This window comes from Trematomus bernacchii, unplaced genomic scaffold, assembly GCF_902827165.1.
Source record: "Trematomus bernacchii unplaced genomic scaffold, fTreBer1.1, whole genome shotgun sequence".
NCBI classification, from domain to species: Eukaryota; Metazoa; Chordata; class Actinopteri; order Perciformes; family Nototheniidae; genus Trematomus; species Trematomus bernacchii.
In genome coordinates, this window is record NW_022987547.1 from 1,464,545 (window position 1) to 1,491,971 (window position 27,427).

The following is a 27,427-nucleotide window of genomic DNA, read 5'->3' on the forward strand; positions in this document are numbered from 1 at the left end:
TGAGAATAGCACTCAGTGTTCGAGCCCCTGTGTGAAAATAGGTTAAAGATTCAAATTGTTTTCCCACAGTTGGTGAAATCATGTTTTAAGCATCAGTGAAATCGAGGGCTGTCATACTGAGTTTGCCCCAGCCATCTGCTGAGGGAGGTGACATGAGCCTCAGAGGGTCTTTCTGCGAAACAGAGGAAGCAAGCATCAATGAGGGGAATGGAAACCCCAAGCTTGTTCTAGACTGATTAGCATACTGTGCAGTGTGCCAGGGAAAGAAGAAAGCCACAATTCTCATATAAATAGTCCATAAAGATTCTCGTTAGATTAGATTCCCACTGCTTAGCATTGTTATATCTCCATTTCCCACTGCAAGTATTTGTTCCAGTACACCCGATATGCTTTAGGTTGAATGTTATGTGAGCTAACCTGCTGAGATGTATAGATAGCTGTGCTCTTTAGGGGGGCGATAAGTCGACATGATCGGCTTTGAATGGTTTTACTGCCATGATATTTTATACAGACGTTCACGTTCCCCATGTTCCCAATGCCTTTGGGGATCCCCTGACTTTTCTGCCGGAGCAACCCTCACTGAAGGTTGACACATTTGGTTTTAAGTGTAATAACTCAAAGACTGTTGGAAAGATTACCAGGAACATTTCAACAGATAAGGTCATGGAGAACAAAGAATATATCACAATAACTTTGGGGATTCTTCCAGGTTGTGTCATTCGTTCATTTTCATTCTATTTTATAAAAGGAAAAACAATGTTCTGACAAACCATCAGCCTCTGTTGAACGTTGTGTTTACTGTAGCGCTAATCTCCCATGTTACCATGTTAAATTGACCTAACATGGTAAATACTGCCTGCCAACCAGCATATCAACATCGTCATCAGTTACTTAAAGACAAAAATGCTTTACATAAGGGACATTTTACGAAACATAGAAATAGGTATTGTACCCCTACTAAAAAATGTCATTTATAAATAGATTCTGGTAATGTGTTTATAAGCATTTTTGCTACAAAGAGCACTACATTTACTATTAGTTTGGATTCATTTTCAGTTTTAACTTCATCATTTTTTTAATCCCCTCCCCAAAACAAACTAAAGGTGGCAATAATATGTCACTGTTTTCTGATCATTTAAAGACAAGACGTGTATAAATTAATCGATATAAAAAGAATCAGCAGATGAATCGTCACTGAAAATATGTATTAGTAGCAGCCCTGATTTCAATAATATGTAAATATCAGGAAATTGTATTTAATGTGGCTATTTTGACCATATTGCAGAGCTACAATACAACATGTATTTGATTAAACTAGCTGAGGTTTGCAACCAACCAGAACGTGATCATGGATCAACATACAAGGAGGCTGTTGGTCCCTACTGCATGCTGTGTTCAATTACACGTAGGTTACCTGTGGCCCCGGGAGTGTGAGCGGCCCACTTTGTGCCACATGTGGAAGCTGTGCCATATTCATGATCCCATTACGCGCGTCCCGACACAGCATGTACATTTTAACCCAATTTGATTGATTGTTCTTCTGATATGGTAATAATAGCCTGAGGCCTGGAAGGGGGTGCAATCTTCTCCTGCTTTCATCACTTCTTCGCCCCATCTCAATGACAGCCCTCACTTTCTTCAGCCTTTATATGAAATTTAAGACGGTTATATTATATAGTGTCTCGTATGGAAACCCTTACATTAGAAAATAGTAGAAATGCGTCATCCCAATATGCATTTTTCATTATGAGCAATAGTGTTATCCTACATTGGATATGGTGATAATATTCCGACGTGAGCCATGCGCGTAATTTGAGAATTGTAATATGTGCCTGCAGAGCGATACTTTAGGTATACACTGATTTGAATAAGGAAGGGTTTCTTCATTCAGTGCTGACATTATACTAGACCCCACGAACTGTGAGCTCATGCAAATTGTTTAGGTTAGCGAATATATGTCTATGAAGGAGCTTTACTCGATGCCCGTAGAGTCGTTAGGGGCCGGAATAATTGACAGAACAATGATGAGTGAAGATTGAACAAGAAAGGAGCTCGATATTCAGACCTCTTCAGTTCAGTGGGAGAGGTCAGAGGGCCGTGTGCTGTTTTTTCTGATTACCGTTCTTCACTCACATTGAGAACGAAAGCATACAATCAATGGCCGGACCAAGCAGGACCAGAGCAGCTGCCTTTACAACCTGAGTTAAATCAAAAGGTCCCTTCAGAGCAATCTGATTCCGATGGAGGAACTCGCCATGCATCAGTGAGAAGCACGGAGGGTAATGACCTGCGTGCGTGAGTGTGCATATGCACCCCTTTATGTGTATTTGATTAAGCGGGAAATTAAAGAATAGTCTACCATTAGTTTGGGTCTTGAAGAGCGTGGCAGTTTTGATTAGTTCTGTGTTGTAATCGGTTTAATTAACGCTGGTTTAAAAACTAGCAGACACAATTGAGAGTTTGTGTGGATGTGGGGAAAAAGATATGAAAGTAAAGCAGAGTAATAAAGAGATAGGAATGCAATTGTGTGTGTGTGTGTTTTCCTGCGTGTCCTTGACTGTGCGAATTGTCTTTTGAAAGTACCATGTTATAGATGATGGATAGGGGGGACAAAGCAATTACCCTCCCAGGTGGTCTAATTTGTACGTTTGTGAACTGCTGTTTCCTTCAATTGTTTCATCACAGGTACAGGTAGCATACAATTTGGTATGAAAAATATTTGAATGCGTTTCGTAATCCTTTTAAGCAATCATCTAGACGTCCTATTTCCCGTGTTTACCCGGCGGGGCCACTAATGCATCTGTGGAATGCCGTCTTCTCGCTGTCTCCATTATATTAAAAAAGATTTCCACAGCAGTTCAAGGAAGGCAACTGTGTGATCATTAGATGGATCCGCCTTATTGATCGTGTGTAATTTAATCTGCATGAGTGGCATGTGAGTCCTATGTGATGCTGGGCCTTCTCATGCTTAATGCAATCATAAATGCTCCATAAAAAAACAGCTCCCTAATGTGATCAAAATAAACACAGAATTCGTATTTATTCCCTCTAACCTATTGTCATTAATGGAAATCAAAGGGGAAGCAATGGCACTAATGAAATATAATGAATTGAATCATGTATGGGAATGATTTATACCACATCCTTCACACTCAGAGATACGTGCCACCTTCTCCTCCCTACAGCCTCACCCCTAACAGCTCAAGACATGCATTCGATATTTACAGTGGATTCTGTCATATCCTTGACCCGCGTCATATCAGTGAGCTATCGGCCGGTGAAGTGTGTGATTGAGCCCTGTGGGACTGTTATCAGACCTTGGCGCTATGGCTAACCCCGGTAATACCGCCAAAAGGCCCTGATGTATGAAACAAGATGGAGGTTAACTTTTCTGGTTATCTATTTTGTCAGTCTGTTGTGTTTCTTTTATAAAATGGTGTTTGATTGTGTTAGGAAACAACACAGTTAAAAAAATCAGAATTTGAAGCCTTGCCATGATTGTTTCTGTCTAAGAAGTCCACACTTTCCCAATGTGTTTAAACTCAAGTCAACTGGAAATGAAGTTCATATATATTAAAGCTTTTTTTTGGTTGAAGCAGAGTTTTTCGTACACATTGATGAAGGAAGCATATTAATGATTTTCTTAAGGTGATCAAAGCGTAAGTTCCTCAATCTGACTTTTTTCAGCACCAGAGCTTTATGGAGAGTTGCCCACTGGAGATTGGCCATGGAGCCTGCTGGTGTTAGATAAGGCAGGCCCATCGGCCCAGAGACCCAGGGCTCAAACCCCTCTGATCCACTTCATCTTCTAATAAATCATCCGCTGAATCCTCGGATCCTGGTAATGCTTCAGAGCTCTATTTGAGGTGTTTGACAGGTTCTGGCTATACCTTAAATATCAAAGGATTTCCTCATGACATTCATCGACAATTTGATCGCACTTCTTAGAGTGTAGAGCCGCACAGAAAAGCTGTTTAACTTGAGTTAAAAACTAGAGTATGGAAAGGAGATTCATCTGAAACTGTTTCTGTAATCGATTAGTCGTTTAAATTGCTTCTCGTGAAAGCATTTGGTGCTGTTCTTTGTCATATACATGTTTCTGTAATGAACCACTTTTAGGATTATGGATCATAGTCAGACAAATCTAGCAATCCAAAATCAATCCTGATTCTGGGAGACATGTCGTTGATTAAACAATGATTTGCCTAACCCTGAGAATAATAACTATTGCAAATTAAATCAATCATAAGTGGCGGCCCTGATAGAGAGAAGCTAATATAGATCTCATACTAAATTATAAACAAAGACAAGGTCAAATATGTATTTTTCTACTTATGGTAAACATGCTATTTTGGTTAGAACATTTTCAGCTTGTTTGCTAGCTATCATTCAGAATTCCGTGTTCTTTTTGTGCATGTTGGTGTGCATCAGTGTGTGTAGGTAATAAACGAGGACATAGACAAACACCTTTGAGAGTTGTTTGCTCAACCGTTGTGTTCAACACCAGATGGAGAGAAATGTAAAGGGACGGCAAAATAAGAAACCATGTGCCTCTCCCTCTCGCATCAATCCCCCAGCTCGTCCAGTGGGTGAGGAGGAGAGGTTTCTGTTTACAGATTAATGAGGCAAGGGAGCAGAAGTAAAGGTTCGGGTCAGCAAGGGGGTCGCGGTGGGTCCAGCATTCTTATTAACCCTGTCCAGATACACCACCGTAATAAACTGAACCACGGAGCAGTCGGTTTGTTTGTTTGTTTACGCTTGTGTGCACATGCGTCCAGAGTGTGTGTGTGTGAGAGAGGCTGAGAGGGAGATTTGCAGACACGAATCATCCCGGGTTTATTGATGGAACTGGATCGGTTCAAGGGAAAACCTGCTTATAAAAGCATGCATTACATAGAAGAGACGTGTAAAACCCTGAAATGCAAACACGATGTCGTCACATTTTAAGCATACAGCAATCCAAACCAAAACCAAAATGCATTCAGAGCTCATCTAACCATTTCTATGGAAGCACAAACCCTGCTAAATCTTCCAATGAGGGATATCAGTCATATTGATTTACTGAGAAACAAGTAAAACAAGGTAAAAACAAATCAAAAGATTACCTGTCAACATTTAAAGAAAACAACAATATATGAGTCAGCCTCGCTCATAAATAAATGGAGACCTCATTAGAGAATAAGAGAGGCCAGACAAACAGGCATCTTCAAAGAAACTTCTGAAAAACACCACTACACTTCACACAAAAAAAATTCGATATAATCCACTGACTTCCAAACCCTTTTTTCTGCCAAAACTCCCAAGGTATCCCAAGATCAGAAACAGATGTTTTATTTGTACATTTGATTTATTTATTTACAGCCATTTTCAAATACAAATATCCAGTCTTCATAGACCGGTACATCAGTTTGACATACTACCTGCCTGCTTTTTTATTTTTTAATCTGCGACTAGAGGATACATCTTTCTACCACTTACAGTAAACAAGGTCCTCTTGCGGTGACAACATAATGTATGCCTCTGGCCCTAGAATCATATAGATGTAACCTTTACTTATCTGTGGTAGAATTGCTGATAGATTTGTTTTACATGTGTCTTAATGTGTTGCCACTGTTTCTCATTCAGCTTGACCTAACGTTACATTTCTACACAGCCCTGAAATGAAGACACACAAATGTATTAGTATATTCCTTCATACTGCTTGTGGCTATTTGAGGTCATCTATATTCCAATTGGCAGACCCCACAGACCAAAAGCAAAGAATATCGGAGAAAAAACGGACTAAAAATACTTTTTTCAGACATTCAAATGCTCTGTTTGGCCTTCACTTCTTACATGATAGACCTGCATAATATATCAAGTGAAGCTCCTATGAGAGCAGAATAGGAAAGACAAGTAAAATGGGTTGGCGTGGAGTGAATAGATGGCAAACTTCCTCTGTTCCCACAACGATGTAGACATACATTGATTCAAAGCAAGGAAAAAAAAACGAATTGGTGAACAAAGCAAAGTGAGTGGGAAGCAAAAAGCAAAGAAAAAAAGATGAAAGTTAAAAATAACATAGAAAACTCCAGTATCAGATCAAATAGATACCTCTCGAGCCGCGATACATAAAGCTTAAAATCATGGTGAGATTTAACATAAGCAGGCAGAAACTGAGCGGCACATAATGAAAACGTATATCTAATCCCTTGTCATCTTTGTGTGTATATGTGTGAGTAACAAGGAAAGGAAGAAGTGTCATTTCTAGTGGAGAGTTTAAACTCCAAAGGGGGGGGGGAGATAAGCCAGTCACACTGCGTTGATCTTATTGTCCGGGATAAGCACCATGGCCCTCTGGAGAATTTTACTAATACTCCTAGAGCTCACAGAAATCAATAGGGGGATAGAAGATGGCGGTTGTACGCTGATTGATTGTGTTGTATTGTAATCACTGTCTACAGCGTGATGGTGACCTCCGACTGGGTTTACACTGAGTCCAACAGAGGTCATGGTGGTTTTGTGTGGCTCCCATCAGGCGTTTGTTGGGCTCTCAACAGCTCGTTTGAAATATTATATGTCCAGGGAGACTGAATGAAAAACACATTTTCACTCACCGCCGCAATTTCTTTAATCTCGCACTATAGTGTAGCTGACTCAGAGGTAAGTAAACACTGATGTTCAAAGTGTTTAAAGAGGCTGCATTTATTTCTGTCTTACAAAGGTTAAAAGCTTTTATTTTTTAAGGCTACAAACAAGCTGTGGTACTCCCTGTTTGAAATGAATAATCCATTGTTATTTTAAAAGTATAAACGAGCACATCAGTGAGACCATATTAAGGATAACATACCATTAAAACTGATGTTTTTCTTTATTTTGGCTTTTACACTTTAAATGAGCTCCCCCCCCCGGATAACAAATACAGTCACTGGTAATGTGGGGTTGTATTATAGCACAGGATGGATGGTTAGGCGCACAAAAGGAGAATTGTGTCCCGTGTTGTAGATCTATGTTGAGGGAAAAATGGTTGCTTTTCATGAAAATGTTTTTTAAAGGTAACAAATCCTATCTACAAATGAACATAGACCTTTTCATTTACTGAAGAGGTGTACTTGCATGTCTGTACTGATCCATCGACTTCAGTAAAGTCAAGGGATCAACAAAATCCTTTCAATTCATCCTCTGGGTACCATCATATTTTGTACAAAAGTGAAAAGCATTCAGAAAAAAAAATAATGGACTGACCAATTGATTGCAGGATTTTGCCTGATGAAGGTCAAGCACCAACACGAAGCATACGAATGTATTTTTCTAATTTAGACAGTGAGTGGGAGTTTGTTTGCAACCTTTGATCTGCTCGCCCCTCTCCTATTCGCCTCGTGAAATAGATCTGTACTTCTGGTTTATGACCGATTGCGGGGAAAACAAACACGTTGACAGTAAATGTCTTGCAGCGAGTGTAGACATGCTTTTCTTTTGGAAGAGAAGGACTTTAACAAGAATGTAGCAGTGAATCATTGTAAAGTAGACTCCATTAAGTTGATATTAAAACACTGTGTGCTTAAATCCTTTGTCTAGTTGCATACAAATAGAATATCTATGAGACAATACTTTTTATAAAAATGCAATAGTGTTTGATTGTGAAGGTATTAGACATTTTCAAAAACCCTGTTGCTATATGATAGTAAAAAATATAGCCAGACAAAAAGAAAATCACATTTATTTTATGAAGACTGCATTTGAGACAGTGTCTAATTTCTAATTCAATGCATAACATTTTAGATGATGATTTTGGTTACGAGTAAAACAAAAAAGCATCGTCTTTCTGTTTATTATCTGACTCCGATAGAACTCTTAGAAGATGAGCTCACCGTGGAATTTTCTTTGCACCATTTTAACATCTCCAATTTCCCAGGGAAATGTCTGTTTTCTCTGCCACTTCTTCCGGCTCTGATGGGCGATACGGTGCAGAGTGGCGACACCGCCTTTTGATTGGTTGATGCATGAAGCCGCATCTGTTTCATGCAGGAAGCCTGAATCCTCTCATTTCACACACCGTTTGAGGGGAATATAGGGGAAATATGAGATAGAAATAAACTACTGCAGACCTCTGGGCAGTTGAGAGAGCAGAGATGCAGCAGCAACAGAAAAAAACAGAGGGGGGTAATTCAGAAAATACTGAAGAAGAGACAGTCCAAAAAGGCCATTTGGGAGAAAAACTGAACTATTTCTCTCTTAGTGTTTTCTCCAGCGGCGCCCCCATCTCTTTTACACTGCGGGTCGACTGTTAAAGCAAACTAATCTGTACTGACAGGGACAGGGCTGACGTCGCGGGTTTGATAGATCCTGGGGGAAATCTCCAGCATACATAAATTGGTTATTTTACGTTTCATCTGCCTCTTGACATGGTTTCGTTTTATGATCTCTTTCATTATCTGTCTGTCACATGTCAACGTTTATCGCTCCATAAACACATCCATTCCACACAGATGAAACAGGCATCAGTGGATGGAGAGCCCCCCGCCCCAAGGTTAGGATTGCAGAGCACAAGTTTAATAAACTCAGCGTATTTCTTACTAACAACTGTCACACGTCACCGAGCTGCGTCATGGGGAACATATTTGTCTTGTTTCAGTCATTATAACAAACACACATTTCAGCTATTTTTGCACTTTTTGTTTATTCTGTGATCTGTCACCCTTCCTTGCTTCAATAACCCCCCCCCAAAAAAACCTGCAGGGCCTCCAATGACTGCATTTATAATTTGCTTGTAACAACCTTCTCCAAACTATAACGTAACGTTGCATTTCAGGTTGGCTGTTCCCCAGCGATAGAGGGTTTTGATTGGATCTCATTAGCATCATATGGGAAAAAGAGACATATATTAGACCTGAGATAGTGAAACTCATTAGAGAGGCAGCAGGACTCTCTTGGGATGCGCACACGCAAAATATGGTTTCTGCTACACCAGATCCTAATTTATTAATCATTATATTCTAATGACCCCCAACTACATCAGCCTAAATGAGCTCATTACGCACACTTGGGATGAGCTAAGGTAGTCTGATGTACAGCCTCCACTGTTATTGTGCAGTGACCTTTATAACTACACTGTGGGAAGCAGCAGATGGAGCTCCTGTTGGGGCGAGTCATTGGAGATATCATACGACTCCCCATGTGGTCTTCCAAAACGATTAGAATCAAAATGTATTTGTTCGAGAGAAATCGGACTCCAAATGCGCAGAGCACTCAGCCACACAGCTGGAGGGTAAGTGAACTACAAATAATTAAAAGAGCTGCACAAGCAAATCATCTGTGCCACCACATACAGTGCACTCGGGGAGCAATAAAGAACAGTAATTACATCTTCCCAAAACATCTTCCCAGCACAATGAGAACTGACATTCAATGAACAGTTTGACAAGTTTTGGAAGTGCTTTCTTCTGAGAGTGGATCATACCACGCTCATATCTGTGCATATGGAGCAGAGACAGAGAGTCAATCAGATAAGTACAGACAGCAGGGGGAAACAGATTGCCTGGAAAAGGTTCAAACACGCCAAAGTCTTCTTTAAAGCTTTCTAATTAACTAATAACTTATTTGTTTAATCCATACAGAAACAGAAGAAACAAGTGCTGGTTTATGGGGAGTTTGACAGTGGAACTATTTCTCTCCTGGCGCAGTTTGGAATAAAACTTTATGTGGAAAGCTGTAAAATATTTGCCCTCCTTGAGAAAAGCTGATGAGGTCCATTAAAAGTTATCTGTGTCATTCTTTCAAATACAATATATAAATTACCAACTGAAAGTAAGGTTTTGCAGAGATTCAAATATAGGCCCTTCCATACAATAATGTAAACACAGATGGCCCACCGTCACACCTACTTTGTGTAATTACTGCTAATCTCCAATTATAGTGTTATACCTGATACATTCATATTATACATTATGGCCAAGGACACTGTGCATTCTGTACTGTTTTTTCAGCACAATCCCGGTTTGCACCAAGAAGTATACTTGCTAGGAGGATAAAAGTAGTGTTTTTAAATCAACAAAAAATATATTTTTAAGCTAAAATGCCAAACATACCACAGCCCAGTCTTTAGGGGACATTACTGTGAAAATATTTGTTTGCTACCACTTTAAAATAATTGAAAATCTCACAAGAAATCTGAAAATTGCTGCAAAGTCATAACTGTTTCATTCAGAGACTAATGAGGAAAATATCAAGACCGCCAACAGCAGACATTATGCCACACCAATTAATCCATCTGCTGATAAATTAACAGCAACACAGAAGAAGTCTTAGGAAATATGAAATCTGTCATCGTTTTGGAATCATTGGAATGCATCTGCAAAAAGAAATTATTGGAATGCACTTTCAACGCAGATGTCCTCCTCTCTTGTTTGTCTGACCCTCAGACACTGAAAAAAGTGTGTGTCAAGATCACAAACAGCCCATTCTCAGCACATCAAACAAACAACTCTGACTAAGAGGGAAATCCAGCACAGAAATCTGACCCGGACAAAACTAAAAATTGTCATGGGCAACCATTATTAGTTAAGTGTATAGCATGTCCTCACATTGGCTGAGAAAATGAGTTTTTGAAGTTAAACCGTCGTCTTCTGACTCCCATTATTGACAAAATAACCCTCCTCTTTCTCCTAAACTGAGCTTTTGAGGTGTTAGTTCTTACAAACTGTACACAACCTGTCTCCCTCCCTTCCTCTATTGTCGGACGTGCTGTCGATGTCTGAGTTGAAGAAGATTCAGGTCTTTGATGTATCATTGTTGTCAGTGCTAAAATCACCGCTGTGCATGAAAGGAAACCCCTCGGGTCTCCAAAAGAGACGGCAGACTTGTTCTTTCTCTACCTATTCTCAGAGCCAGATACCCACGGAGGTGTTAAGAGTGGAATGAGGAAAACATGGCCGCATGTTTAACGGGGCTTTTGTGTTGCTCTGCTCCCCTTTATTTCCCTGTTTTCTATCAAAAGAAATGTAATTCTTGTCATTTTTTTTTCCCGTTGTTGCTGTTCAGAGCCCCTTTGTTACTACAACGGCGTGTTTGAAATATTTCTGAACGCCTTATCCTCTAAATGGATACTTTTACCTTTCTCTTGTTGTGCTTTCACACCCAACAATAGGACTGACAAATGGAGAAACCTTAAAGTGACATGACTGATTTTCCCGCACAACACAACTGCTATGATACCGGGGTATTGTCAATGTTGGCATCTGTAGTGGCACTGTCAATTATGTTATCTCGGTAGACATTTTGCTTTTATTGAACCCCTTTTAAATGTCTTTCCGTTCTTTGTTTTGCCTTTGTTTATGCGTCCACCTGAAGGCAGAGGAGTGACAGTTGCCAGTGGGTGTATTGAATTGTGAAGGAAATCTCTCTAAGAAAAGGGCACATGTTAGCAAAAAGCAAGTAGGCTGTCCTTTACTACCAGTGGGATGCAAGCATTCATCATCTCAAACACAAGCTGTTGGAACGGGTGAGGGTGAGAGAAAACTGCCCTCTATTGGGAGCAACATGACACTGCAGGTAAGTGAAAAAGGGCAGACAAGAAAGCAAATAAGACAAGAGAAGACTGATTAAATAGGGAGTGAAGAGGCGTATTGTAGTGTTCAGCACTCACGCTCTGATTGTTTGCAGCTTTTTTGTAAAGCACGACACTCTGTTGCAGATAATTGATTGTAGACCATAAGCGTAAAGCACATAATCACTGCAGTCGCTGCCCCTGAGCCCAGCATGGTGTCAGGAAGAGGAAACCCCACTGCGCCTCCGTAGCACTCTGAATCTCTGAAGAGAAAACGAGAACAATGGCTGGACTCGATCTTCAGCAAGCTATTGACCCAAAGCCAACAACTAAAAGTTACATCAAACATGCAGTATTTATTTAGAATTGAAAGCTTCAATATTTGTTGTTGGAGATATTTTTGCTCACAGCAGTTCCTCTGTTTTGATTTTGATTTTTTACTTTCATAAAAAGGAAATGGATTTCAAAAAGCCAAAATGAGCCTAGAAATGTGTAAACGGCATCCCGCATGAAAATATGATTAGAAATTGCAAACATAATGTTTCCTGTTATTCCAGTAATTTTGTCATCTGTCAACAAATGTTGCAGAAATATTTGGCAATGGAAATATTTGGCTTTTTATTTTCACAATTTTGTCCCTAATCATTTTTACAGTTTTACACTTATATAGAGATATGTATTTAGTCGGGATTGTTTGTGAATGATGGGATGGTGAGTGTGGTAGAAATATCTATTTTCTTGCATTCTTTGCAGAAACATGTATGTAACGTCTTGATTGCATATTCAAAAACTATTTCTATTTAAAGGATAAGGCAGGAAATATGTTTTTATCAACACATTCCATTACACGCCTCTGAATTAACTAGGGATCCCATTAAAAGACCAAAACCAAATTGTGTAGGAGAGCCGGTTTTCAAAACTTAAAATGCTGCTCGTGGTGCTCAGCCCCATGACCATTCAGTTATTCTGAATATCTTTGAAAACAGGTCACATGTATATATAGAGTTTCATTAAAAAAAAAAATGTAATATCTGTTAGCGGCAGTGCACAGTAGGTTTTAACAAGCATTGTTCACACAGGAGTTAATATTGCATTTGTCTGGGACTATTTTCAGCAGCGGATTAATACACATTTGGTGCACTAATGAGTATATAAAGCATCAGGGCGGTGTATGTTGAGATGCACCGTACAACGTTGGGTTCGACTTGTGTATTTTTGACTTTTTTTGACAATAATGGCGCTCAATAGAAAAGTAATTTATTGTCAATATCATGGGATTTTATTGACAATAACAAAAATATCAACTCCCTCCACCTTTTTTCTTTTAGAGAAAGTTGTTTATTTGGGGGGATATAAGTGTTACAAATGTGTTTTAGGTAAAAATTGTGAACAATATCACAAATACAGCCAACAACTGTGGTGTACCTGCTCTTTCTGTTTTGTTTTTTTAGGGGGAAAGAGGTTCCTTATATATGCTGCACGGGTCTATGGACAGAGGGTGTTTTATACAGTCTGTAAACCCCCTGAGGAATATGTGTTATTTTGTGTATCGGGCTGGATAAATAAAATTGACTTGACCTGTATAACAGCACTCAATGTGACCAGATAAACACCTATAATAAGCTTTGATTGCCCTCGAGCCAAACCTTCTCGGTGGCATTAAGAAACACATTTAGCAAAGTTCAAAACATTACCCACTGAAACAGAAGATCTTTTCCGCTTGACCCAGAATTGATATCCGAGCTGTTTTCATCCACGCTGGTTTTCAGCTTCCAAATCTGTTTTCCCTTCTACTTTTCTACCAGAGTGGGTCCTTTAAATCAGCACTTTGAAGTGAGGCTAGCGTCTGAAGTTTGAACACATAAGGGGGAGTTGGGTGGGGGTTTTAAATAGAGGCTTGGCCAAAATATGTTCAAGGAAAACCTTGGATCTTACCCCCAACACCCCCCGCTTCCTCATGCTCAGTTTGGGCTCTCTCCAGGCTTGTTTTAATAGTGTGACAACTAAACAACAAACATACTTCTCATGAGAGAAATTAATAAAATGATGATATACATTGAAAACAACTTTATACTAACTCAGAGGACACAAACAAATATGTATTGCCTTTACAGTACTTTACACAACATGTTTAAGTTCATGAGCTCATTCCACATCCCCGAAGTGCAAATTGTATTCTTTAAGACACCTTGCATATCTGTGTACGGTTGATAGAAAAGGTGTTGCGTGGCGTTATGACTGTGACAGAGAACACCTGAGGGAGAGGCGGCAGCTTGATCAAAGCCAGCGCTCAGCAAATCAAATACGTTAGGAGGATTTTATTTCGCATTCATTGTTTTTCTCTGCTTTGTTTGCATCTCCATCAGCTGAAATCATTCGCCTGGCCCTGGCAATCTCTGCAAGAGAAGCTCCATAGGAGGAAAATAGGAAAAAAATAAATTGCTTTTTTTGTAGTTAGTTCTGATGTGAGAATGAATTTCAACGGCGCTGTGATTAGTTTCATATCAGATAGCCAGATGAGGGATACGTTGACTAAAAGATAGAATAACCCCATGCAGCATCTGCACAGCGTAATCATTGTGTATGAATAAAGATTTGTGTTACATTCTCTTTAAACCGGATTTAAATGTACAATTCAATCTCAGTCTTTCAGTCCATCTCCTGTTAATGGACAATAAAGACCATTTCCCTTCTGTTTCCCCTCAATCTGTCTCCTTCCACATTCTTTTCTAACACTATTCCATGGTTTCACTTTACTTTTACTTTGCAACTTTCTCATCTATTTTGTCTCTCCTCCCCCCCCCCCCCCCCCCCCCCCCCCCCAACATTTTTTTTTAGTTGTTTCTGTATGGATGTGAGAATGAATTTCAACTGCGCCGTGATTAGTTTCATATCAGAAAGTGAGATGAGGGAAACTTTGACTAAAAGAAAGCATATCCCCATGCAGCATCTGCACAGTGAAATCATTTTATATAAATATTTGTGTTATATTCTCTTTAAACTGTCTCAGTCTTTCAGTCTATCTCCTGTTAATGGACAATAAAGACCATTTTCCTTCCAATCTTTCTCCTTCTCTTCATTCATAGTCAACTTGTTTTCTCACACTATTCCATGGTTTCACTTTACTGCAACCTTCTCATCTCTTTTGTCTCCCCAGAACATTTATTTGTCAGACGTTCACTTGTGCCAGCATGTATCCTTCTTTATCTCCTGCCTCCTGCCATTCTCTCTTTATCTTAACCTGCTCCTGACACCCATCTTCTCCCCCCCCCCCCCCCCCCCCTGCAGGGCGGAGGCACCGGGCTACCAGCGGGTGCTGCAGGTGGACCTGGAGGTGAACGGGCTGGTGGTGACTCAGGGGGGACGGGAGGTGACGTGGCAGGTGGAGTACCCCCTCACCCGTACTCTGACCAGTGAGGTGCCGACTCTCATCCGCCTGGCACCGCAGGACCTGGGGGGCATCGTGCCGCTGGCCATGGTGAGCAGTGGGGGGTGAGCTGTGGGAGTTTGTGTGAATGCAACGTGGACGTATAAAGAGAAAGTGTGGGTATTTAATTACCGAATTATCTTTTTTTCTTTATCCTGCAAATGGATGACTAACGGGAGGGCTACCTCTGTATAAGCTATGCTTTCTGCCCTTCCGCTTCTACTAATTTTGTTTGATTTTCGGAAATTGTCTAATTGTTGAAGTAGTAGAATAAAGAAAAAAAGACAAATTGGGTACAGAAATAGAGCTGGGGACCCTTTTGTTCCCAAGAAAGTTGCTCAGTGGTTCATAAAGCTAAATATCTTCTACTGATGGTGTACCTGGCTCTTACTCACAGGGCCTATAGAGAAGCTAATAATTACTTTTTTATCACGGATCAATTCCCTGATAATATTCTTCCTTAATCAATTGATTGTTGCTGCCACAATAACGAAGAGCTCATTAAATCACCTTCACAATAATCGTTTTCTCTATGCAATGAATAGTCAACACAACTACCTGTCTCTTCCTTATACATTGGGCCTACAGAGAAAGTTAATCATTATTTGTATTATGGAAACATTGCCTGAACATTTTTTATATTCATCAACTGACTGAATACAAATCTTGAGAAAAATAATTGTGTGAACTGCTGTCACAATACCACAAAGATAATTATATCACCTTGACGACGGCTTTTTTCTCCTTACAATAGTAAAAACATCAATTATCAAACTAGTTAAAGCTGTAAAATAATTGTTGTTGAGTAAAAAGTAGTGTCTCCGTAGTAGAAAAGAAGTATAAAGTCACATAAAACCTAAAGGAACCTCAATGTGTACTTCAGTAAATCCAATGGATCTGCGGCAACATATCATCATAACAGATCAAACAAACAATATTATCTAAATATAACTTCTGTCAGATTCTATAAAGCAAGTGAACATGGGAAGACCTCTCACCACATTGGTTTTGAAATATAACAATGACTATTAGCTCAAAGCCAAGAGTTTCATGTGGTTTTTGAGGAGGTTCATCTCCTTATACTATAGTAGCCCTATGACAATGATCCTAAGCAAAGAGACAAGGCAGCCAAGGATCATTTTCTGACCAAACACTGGAATGCTTTTGACTGGCGGAGTGAGTCAGATGTCCTAAATCCAACCAAGCATGTTTTTCACTTGCTGAAGACGAGAAGGCAAAGAGCCAAAAGCAGAGCATCAGCGGAGAAGATACTGATGCCTTCTGACATCTAGGTGTCACACAAGTCAAAACTCATTTAATGCAACTATGTATGTATACTGAACAAATGACTGTCCCTTTATGAGATTGAGAGACTTTAAACAAAGGCTTATAACTGAATGCTTATCATCTATTGGAGATATCATATGAAGTTCTAATACTTTTGTAAGAAGGTAAAGCAGATAACCAAGTTTTACACCCACAGTGCTGTACTGTATATTTCCAAGGACTATAGATGTGCTGGTCACTAGGCAACGTGTCTTGCCACTAGTCGGAGAACAAATACATTTATAATTATTCCACTGTAAAGTCTGCATTCTCCCACAATATGAAAATAAAATTAATATGTGCATTAGATAATCTCCTCTCTTATTGTCTCGTTGTGAGCCTTTGCCCCCCCCGCATTGCACAGTAAGGAACATCTCCACTCTTTATTAATAGTGATAGAAGAAAGCATGGCAGAATTATTATTATAATACATTAGTCCCTTAAAAAGCCAAGCCCCGATATTTTTAACACAAAGCTTGCTCTTTTTAATTGCCAGTAATCTGGTTAACACTGCTCTCAGACTGTGCTGACTGAGAAGTTAATTGAGTTTGGATTTAGAAAGTCCAAACATGGGTGCATTGGCAAGTGGCTTAAAAATGCTAATTGTATTATTATAATGACAATGTAAATTGTTTTTCGGGAAATGAAAGGGAAACCACTTAGTATGCTGCAAAGAGATAAGTAAAGTTTTAATTTTTCCTCGCCAATAATGGCCACCTAAAAATCTAATGTCCTTGACCACTTTTTTAACTTTTATTATGACAATTTGAGTAGGCAGCAATTCACCTCTGACTGATGGTGTCTAGTCAGAAGAGCAGCCATTAAACTCTGATTACATCGTGAACTTTCAATGTTGTCAAAGCTGAATTGTTTTTCAATCAACAAAAAGACGAATAAGAAATGCAAACAACAAGGTTGCATTTGAAATAAACTTTCCTAAATGACATAAGATACTGCCAAAGTCCAAAATAAGATGGATAAACCATTTTGATAAAAACAATACAATGTGTATTGAGACAAAATTATAACCTCTGACATCACAACTGTATTGGAGTCATATATGAGTGTTAGACATGTAGAGATTGCTAAAGTAGCCCATAACTGACCGAATAATGAAAGAAAATAAACCCACTATTGTACAGCAATATGACTCAGCAACAAACAAAGCTCCATTGCCAACAATCAGATTTGCTTTTGATTCTCACTCAGACAAACAGCTGTAAACGTGCGCTGATGATCGCTGAACATCACATTATCAAGAGAGATTGGAAAGGACTGGGCCACTTCTCTCATGGGGAATTAGACTGACAAAATGTTAATTAAATTTAACAGGTTTTAGACCAAATATCAACACAGTAGTAGGCGATTCATAGATGTAGAAGAGCCTGTCGTTTTCTAGATGAGTGTATGGATACATGAAGAGAACCCTTGGGATTTGTCTCTGCAGCAATGTCTTTTTTTTATCATTATAATTTATTATCATGTTTTTACATTACTGTTTCATCACTCACCAAGTTCACTTTTCCCTCGAATAATACACGTTTAAAGGCAAATGAGTCAGAGTCAACAAACAGTGCTATTACATTTGCTGTTAGTTGACATTAATCTCCACCTTTGCAGCAGAACTGGTCGGCAGACACCAATCATTGCCCACACTCGTCTGCCTACAGAAAACCAGACACCTCAATTCAATAAAACTCTCATCTCCCTGTGATCCCTTCTGGACCTCACTCCCACTGAGAAGAACACACACACACACATAACATGTATACATCACTTCAGGGGACATTACATTGACTTACATGCATTTGCTGGAGACGTATCCTAACCATAACCAACACATGCCTAACCCTAACCCTTAACCTTACCAAGTCTTCACCCTAAAATTAATGATTTCCCTCATGGGGACCTCCATTATGTCCCCATAAGGGAGGCGAGTCCCCACATGTGACTGTGTAAACAGATGTAGGTCCCCACAAGTATAGTAATGCCAGGACACACACACACACACACACACACACACACACACACACACACACACACACACACACACACACACACACACACACACACACACACACACACACACACACACACACACACACACACTATCTGCCTGCCAAACAAAAAAGTACAGGTCTCTGCTTTCTTGACTTTACAGCTGCTGTAAACTGTGACTGATTGAAATTGTGACAAGTATTCTGATCGCTCCAATGGAAAAACATTCTAAAAATGTTTGCAGCTTTATATAGAAAATAAATGGTGAGATGTTTGCCCAATGTAGAGCGTACCACAAGGTTATTTTTTACCCTCAAGACATGAAGGCTCCTGACTGCATACAAGCAAGACATATCACCATTGGATATTCGTCCTGCAGCAATGCACAGAGCCCTTTACTGACATTTCAAGTTGAATGCTCAATACGCCTTAGAAAATATCTATCTCAACACTTTTTTAAACTGACTTTAAAGTTGATTTTCTGGTTGAATTAAGTTTCAATTCTGTAAAAGGAAAAGAAGAATTATGGCTTTGGAACGAGGTGATTTCACGTGTCCTCAGAGCAGTTCCTCTTGTTTCAGGAATATTTAATTAATCATTTTCTTTAAACAGAGCTAAATTAAATCAATGCGCTAATAAGAGGAAATTACACTTTCATGTTGGAACATCCTTAAGTACATTAAGAAATGATTAATTGGTTGAAAATGAGTGTGTTTTTACGATTCAAAAACAGATTCCTTGATTTTTGGCAATGAAGATATTTCCTCCAGTAGATCTTTAAGAAACCTCCAGCGGTTTAATATTTCAGATAATAACATTGTCTCTAAAACATTTTTTAATTAAAAGATTTAATAGCCCCAAGATTTATGATCAAAAGTGTAAACTAAAGAAGAGAAATCAAGAGAAAGTTATTTCACTACGCCATTACTGAGATGTTGTGAACTCAAGTCATGAATGCCGTCACAAGCTTGAAAGACAGAACATGCAGAGAACATGAGAGAACATGCCAACGGAGAGTTTTAATGCATATTCCCATGAATTTGATCTTGGTCTCTTGCCACGCTTGTGTCTCTCTTTGTGGCTCATTAGAGGAGACAGTTAGGCCCCCATAGTTCTTTACAGTACATCCCAAATGCTATCATTAGCATTTTAATCATAGCCTCTGAAAGAACTCCCTCAGTTTCAAACCCAATAACATTAGCTTTGTTCTCACAGTCCCATAACATTATAATCAGGGCCATTAGCGGGAAGCTCAATTTATCTTTTTTTTTTTTCTTCTTTCGGTTACGGGTTAGCACCCTTTGTCTGCAATAATTAGGGTATGGCCCAAATTAAAGCTTTTTTTCCCGTATTGACTCACGTTTGACAGATAGAGATAAGCCGAGGCAGCAAGGACAACACACTTGGTAAGAAGTTGTGTCCTCCGAGAGACAAACAAGTCAAAAAGAAAATACTCCTCATATCTGTACTTCACACACACATCGCTATCGCTTCATCAGGGCCGGCCAGCGGTATTCCAGCAGGCTGCCATCAGTCACACTGTCACGCTGTCAGGAAGTGTGTTTGGAAATGGCCCGGCAGAGCACTAATGTAGTAGTGTAGGGAGGCTATCCACGGGCATTAGCCATCTGCATGCAGCCATGATGCCCCTTATAGCTTGATTAAGTCCCCTTGTGTATATACAGGCCTCTAATTGACTGTTCTATCTTTCCCTTGTGCATTTTGACAACATTCATTTTCCCTCTATCCTTCTCTTAACCCTAGTGGATTCATTCTTATGCACAAGTTGTTTTTTTCTAATCTGGTCCCAGTTATCGTATACTGCAAGTATAAGAGAGAACCAGGAAGATAGAGAGAGAGAGAAAGAAAGAGAGAGAGAGAGAGAGAGAGAGAGAGAGAGAGAGAGAGAGAGAGAGAGAGAGAGAGATATCGAAAAAGGAAACTCACACAGGTTTTTTTTTAACTCTAGAAGACTGTGTTTTCATTAGTTATAAAAAAAATAACTGAATTCTGTAGGCTAACAAAATCAATATCTGTTTAGCACAAACAATACAGGATCCCTTATCACTGATTGACCAACATTCCTATCTTTAGGGCTTTAACTTACATTTGCTGTAATAATTGATTAATTTGGTAATTATTTTATAATTATTTTCTGTAAGCCTGACATGTAGGCTCACCTTGAGAAAATGTGCAGATAATGTAAATGTGAATATCGACACCCAATGTATTGATTGGACTCCCACACACACAGTGAAAACAGGAAGCGTGCCCCTCTGGATTAAAAACTTTTGCCAAGCTGATTTCAAGCAATTTATACAGCGCTCATTTGATCTGCAGCTGTTCTGTGGCGGGACTAGGAGTCATGGCAACTTCTAAGTGTGCATGTGTCTAACTGTGAGCATGCAGCAATGTTGCAGAGGGAGAGCAGCACTCTCCAGATGAATAACTAACACAATATGTGTGTGTCCTCGGTACTGCACACAAACTTTATTTCACTCCTGCCACCCAACATCTCCCCCTCTCCCCATCTCCCCCTCTCCCCCTCTCAGCTTCTATGTATGTCAGTCAGGCTTTACTTTGAAGCTAAGCCTGTCCATTCTGTAATTTGTTGTTGTGTGTTTGTTTATTTTGTGTTGGCTTGCCTTCCATCACCCTTTCCCCACTCTGTCAGTCTGGCTCCAGAGTCTTCTATTTGGCCCGCTCGGGGCCAGGGTTCAGCACAGCGCGGCTCTGCTGGCTTATTCTAATCAAATGGCCCCCAGAAACAGGCGAGGAGCCCCGCGGAATATGGACAGGGTTTATCAGGGGCAGCCGATTTCCCACTGCTGACTTTGGCATTTCCTCTACTGTTAAAAGAGTGAGAAAGAATGAGGAGGGAAAAACAATGCAGGCTTCATATTTAATCTCACTAAAAGTATTCAGCGCCCCCCACAGTACACAATAACAAAATCCAACGGATGGTCAGGCCAACAGGTTACGCAATAAATCAATATCTAATTAATGAGGAGAGTATAAATCACCGCAGGTCCTGATTTAATAATCAATAATGGTGATTCTTACTCCTGGTCATGGCAAAATGCCCCCAACCTGCCTCCCCTCCAAACTCTTTATTTGCTAATACTGCTATTACAGCTCCCTGCCGATTGTGTTAAATCAGTGGAGACACAGGAGTTGATTATTCAGCATGTTGTACCCTAACCTCTGATTCACTGTTGTTGCAAATGCAGTACGTGCAAAAGAGAGACATGATACTGGAGAATAAGTCTGTACGTTTTACTCACTGCATGTACAGTTGAAGTTCTCTAGTTAAAAAGTAGCACCTGAAATGACTGACATCTTCTTTAACAAACTCATTTTTTACCCGCGTCATCTCAGCTATCTGCACCTTTCCCCCGGCTTCTCTCCGACTCCCACATTGCAGTGCGGAATAACTTGGCTTTTTTTCTCCCAAGCCATAACCATAAAAAGATTAAATTCTATGAACACCGCTCTCCACCTGCTGTGTAGCAGAAAACCTGTGGAGGTGTTGATTCCCCTGCCCTCATTTTGATTTCATCTGCTGCTATAGGCTGTGAGACGCTCGGATGTATTTGATTGGCATGGGGACGATGCATAGTTGCTGGAGGGAATATTCTTTTTTTTATTGATAGTTGATACGAAGTGAATAGCCGAGTGCTGCATTGGCGGGATAATTCCCCCCCCCACAAGCACTGTAGGCCAACACCTTACAAGACCTGTGAGTGTAATGTCAATCAAAGCCGGTTAGTGAGTGGTTGAGCTGCGGGTCTCAAGGAGGTCTGAGGAATCTGTTCAGTCAATGAATAATAAATTGCTGGATGTGTTAAGCAGGGGTGACGGCCCTGATCTAAGCTAAACATATCTCAGATGTCTCCTTCTCCTCCCCCTCTTTATAAATATATAGCATTAGTTATGAGTGTTCTCTGATGTCTCCTCCTGGGCTTACAGCTTTCTCTGGTACAGGGTGTACTGAAGTGACTTGTAAAAAGAGATGCAGAACTCTTATGGACTTGAAGGCAACTGGATAGGTCAAATCCATTTATTTATTTGTATCACTGGGCTTGCAAAGGTTGGAAACATGTCTGTCAATTCCCTAAAACTGCCCAGAGAATTTCCAAGAGAAATTAAGTTTGGCACTTTTGGGATTTAAAATTTGTTTATACCCTATCTTGTTTTTTGGGGTAATACAACATCAAATTCTAGGCTACTGTTTAATGATGTCCTTTGATTTAATTGTAGATATGAATATATGCACTGTATATACAGTACAGTAGTTTGCAAGCATACCATTAAATAAATACTCATTAAAATTAAGACCCTCAGACTGCACAGTGCATTCTCTGCCATACTGCCCACACTAATACCAACACTGCTGCCCTCAAAGGACTACATGTTTTAATGCAAGCTTGGAATATATTACTGTGGTGAATTTATCTATATACAATGTGAAAAGACAACCCCTACTGTATGTTGACATTTTATTCCTGTGACTTCCCGTTAATTCTCATAAATCAAATGGCAATTTTCACCTTGAGTAAACCTGGAATTGTATAACTTTAGGAATCGTTTGTGTTTCACTGGAAAACGAGGGAAAATCTGATTACAGTGACTGATATAAAATAAACATGACTGTATGTATCCTTATGTATACAATTGTGTTCTTTGGTGTCACAAATAGCTGATGTAGAAAACTTCAAAATGAAGTAATTGTTGTGTGCTATAAAATGCAACTCATGCATTTCTATATAATGTTGATGGATAGATGTTCAATAAGAGTGCAATTATTTTAAGTGTCATAAAATCATGACAAAGCAACGTGGGGTGAACATGGGCAAGGAGAATTGACAGAGTTGACGCTGACAAAAAAGAACAAAGCCTTGAGCATTTAAAATAGTTGACATTGCTTCATGAGTCTTTTGTGATAAACCTTTTTAGTATGGGTTTTCTAAAAATGATGAATCAACTATAAAAATAGTGGCAGTTTCCAGGATGAAATTGCCCGCAGGCTAGCTGGAAGACAAACTGAAAGGTGGTTTCAAACATCCTCCATGGCCACCCAGTCGTCAGATCTCAGGAGATATACAGTATATTGCTCAGAGTTTTGTAGCTTTGATTTCCCAGCACCAGTGTGTGCCCTGCCCTTGAGCTTGCTGACATCCATATACAGTGACTATTCTTTAAAAGAGGGGCTTCTGTAGGTTGTCTGCTCCGGTACACATCATTCATCCGCAACCATATCAGCCCCCACACCTCCTTTTATCCCTGTTGCACAGAAGCGTAATGGTCTTTTATCGATTCTTCCCTCTCTCGCCTTTCTTCTCCTTTCCGTGCTCTCTTCCCTGGACCGCAATGAGAGGTTGTTAAGATAAGCTGCTGTGCCAGGGAGCCAGGACTCTTTTTTTTATGAGCTGGGCAGCAAGGGTGTGTTTGTGTGTGCCATATGTGCTTATACCTATGACTCCATTGGTGTGAATGTAGCATATGTGTGTGTCGGGAATAATGGAGCCATTTGGAGAGAGATTATCTGCATTGTGTACAAATAGGCTTCATGAATAGAACATGCATTTAACTCCTATATAACCCCAGAAGATGGCAAGTGTCGGAAAGGCAGATTTCATGGAAAGAAAATACTCCTTTTTTACCTATGAATCACTCCGACTGTCTCGCTAAATTCCACTTAGAGCTCACTCAATATTACACTCTTTATGGCACAAATGCTCTCCGTAATAAATGTCGAAGCTTATATAGACCCCTCTTTTTTTATACTGTTATTGTGGTGTTAATGGCTCATTATGTGTGAAGAGACCCGTAGATGTACGGAGCACAAAACACTTTTTATAGGTGCTTACGTGTCTCCCGAGAAGGTACATTCGTTCTTTTCAATAGATTATGAGCAAAGGTGTTGATTGTTCACAAGGGAACAGGGATAAGCGTCGTTATAAGGTCTCAAATGGCAGGCGTTAGCAAGCATAATGTGCATTAATGTCATGAAGTTAGGCAAAGGTGATTCACTCTCAAATTCAAAGAGGCGTATTTTTGGTTTTTCTAAGCTCCCCACTTGCTTGGTGACTTAAACACATCTAGCACACACCCCCATGGTTTTTTTATATCAGCATATGCTTTAGAAGCCAATTTATTTTTCCATCAACTGTGTAGAGAATGGCACTTCATAGCACATTTTTACCAGAATAATATGCTTCCAGGATGATTTTGTATCCCCAAATTGTAACCAATTGGTCTGATGTGACAAACTATTTGCAGTGAGGAAGATCTTTCTAATGAACTCTGCCAGTCATTTCAAACATGTGAATATGTAAGGCGTTGGATCACCTGCATTTCATCAGGGTATAGTTTAAATAGCATTTTTCTTGAAACCTCAGTGAAAAGTTGTCACTGGATGGCATTGTTTATTTAAGAAACCTTGAATAGGTGCCTCACTAAAAGCCATGATCGACAGCTAATAACATCGTCCGTGTCAGTTGGAGAAAGTTGGAGTCCTTTCTGAGATTGTGAGTAAGAATAGGGAAAGAACTACTCCGTTTCAATCTTTTTTCTTACCTTTTCATGATAACATAAGGTAGCAAATTGTCCACCTACCCATTGTCTTGATCTTCATTTTAAGTCATGAGCAAAGAAGACGTAATGTGGACAGTTTTATTAAACAGTCTGGTGTGTGACCAGTGTTGGCGTTATTTTGGAGTGACAACTTTGGGAAAACTGCAACCTTTAGTAGATAGGGGTAGAGGTGGAAAAAAAGATTACTTCTTTAATCCTTCAAAGAGTATCTAAGATTGGACTATTGACATTCTGGATGAAATAACCTCCAAACAGATGTCAGAGTGCTATCAGAAAACAGAAAATGTGCGAAAGAAACAAGTGAGAAAAGACCTCTTTTTAAATAGGCTAAGAATTCCTTAATCTTCACCGGAGCTTTAAATTATGGATTTTTTTTTCTCAGAAGGAGCATGAGGGTGAAGAAACAAATCAAACAGTGAGGCACCGGTTTTGATGAACAAAGAGCTGTCTGGAGACCAGTTTTCGTTTGCCTTTCAAAGTTGTAGGCCTCTTAGCAGTCTTTCATTGAAACTAAGCTGTGATGATCAGGATCCACTGTTATAGCACATCGTCTGTACAGCAAACGCACTGAGAGCTAAAGGATTACCAGACGTTGTCTTAATTGATCTGATTATCTTCTTCCTGCTTCTCTGTAAGGCCTTCAATTCTCAAGTGCATCTTGTGATATCTCTCTGACGCCTGCAAATTCACATAAAGTACTATTGTTGAAGTTGTGTTTTTTTCCCCGCTTGAAAGGAGTACCGGGGAATAGTTGTGAAAATGATTGTGAATGATACTATTTCACTGCAAATCCTTAATTGAAGGGGAACTGCACCATTATACACATCATGCGTTTAAAGGTCTTGTGGAGTACTACTTCATATGTGAAAGAAATGTGTAAAAATACTTTTGAGGCTCAATCATTTTTAAAAGGAAATGGATAATGTTCAGGGGCGGTCAGTGATGTCATTAATGATGGCCCCTGCGGACAGTTTAGCCATCATCGCAACAGTCATGTGACGCTTAGCAGCAGTGTGATAGCGAGCATTAACAATCTGTAATGTCCTAATTGACCAATCAGAATCAAGTATTCAAGCAAGCTGTGTTATAATAGGAGATAACACACTGGTTGGGTGGCATTCTGGGTAATGTAAGCGCCAGGTCTTGACAAGGGAAGATAATGCATCTATTAAAAATAATATTTCTGGTACTTAAATGTCAACTTTGAATTAAGTAGTATTATTGTTATAGTATATGCTTAAAGATTTGTAGTAAACGCCAACATAAGGAGGAACATTTGTTAGCTCACGTTATTTTTCATTTATTAGTCTAACCAACAAACTTTATATATTCCTAGCAGTGTAGAATATTAATTGATGATTAAATGAACAGTTACATTTTGATTGTGGCACAGTGTCAGATTGAGACATTTATTAAGTGCACAAAGTGACAGTCATCACAGTACATTAGTGCTTTAGCAGCAAATAGATAAGTTCATGGCTGGTCATCATCATGTTGGCCTTAAAGACATTTCCAAAGTAAATGTGATGTGAAGGGCTTTTGATGGAAACAAAAGCTTCAATCAAGAAGTGTTGGACCTCGAAAAATAAGGTGTTTGAATACGTTTTGTAAGTAGACTACACACACACACACACACACACACACACACACACACACACACACACACACCTCGAAGTGTTATTTGGATCAGAAACAAAAGGGGATTTAGATGTTCCTGTTAAGGTCGAAACTATTCAAAAGCCTCCCCCTCAGCTGAGTCAGTGCTACTTTGAAAAACTTCTAAAAGCTTGTGAGTACACATTGGCCTTTTCTAATTTGTTGCTCCGACACTATGTGGTTCTGTATTTATTATGCTGTTATTGTGCACTTCACTGAGTGATTAATTCAGGACATTTGGAATGAGTGTGCTAAATGTTACCCATTGTGGTGTAGGGTCTATTTACTTTGTAACTAGTGTTTTGAAAAGTGCTATGATAGGTTGAAATGTGACGCATTCACGGCGGACAAACAAATAGCACTCTGTTAAATCTCAATCTTCATTACTCTTCTTTTCTTTCTCAGGAAAACTTTCGTGTGCCCGTGCAGAATTGGAAGAGCATTTGTATATTCTATACCGTAGGCCTGGAATATTTTGGATAATGAATTGAAACTCAATTAATTGACCTTGTAAAGTGTTTTTCGATCCATATTGAAATGATTAGAGGCAGATTCCTTAAACTGTCAATGCTTGTAATTTAACCTGGATACCTCTTTTTAAATCCCCTTTGGAAATGTTGGTTCCTTATGCTTGATTTTTAATTCATGAATCCTCTTGTGTTCTATGTCTGTAACTATGTGTTTTTTTTTATTGACTCTTTTAGCCAGGGCTGCCGTGAAAAAGATCCTGGTCTAAATAAATAAATAATTAATGCAATGTCACCAATATTAGCAAATGACCATTATTAGGACATTATTTGAAAATAACTACAGAGGTGGAGGCTATCCGTTGTTTAAAATAGTTCCAAGTTTGCTTTAATCTATTAACTCAATAAGACCTAGAGAAATCTTAATGCACT

The 27,427-nt window shown here is 39.4% G+C and overlaps 1 protein-coding gene across 1 annotated transcript in view; it reads left to right on the forward strand.

Annotated features, from left to right (window-relative positions):
- si:dkey-112m2.1 (transmembrane protein 132C) overlaps positions 1–27,427 on the forward strand; it is a 126,941-nt gene that overhangs the window by 81,246 nt on the left and 18,268 nt on the right. The window contains exon 4 of the mRNA XM_034123365.1: positions 14,813–15,002. Coding sequence (XP_033979256.1) covers positions 14,813–15,002 — 190 coding nt within the window. The remainder of the gene's footprint in view (positions 1–14,812; positions 15,003–27,427) is intronic.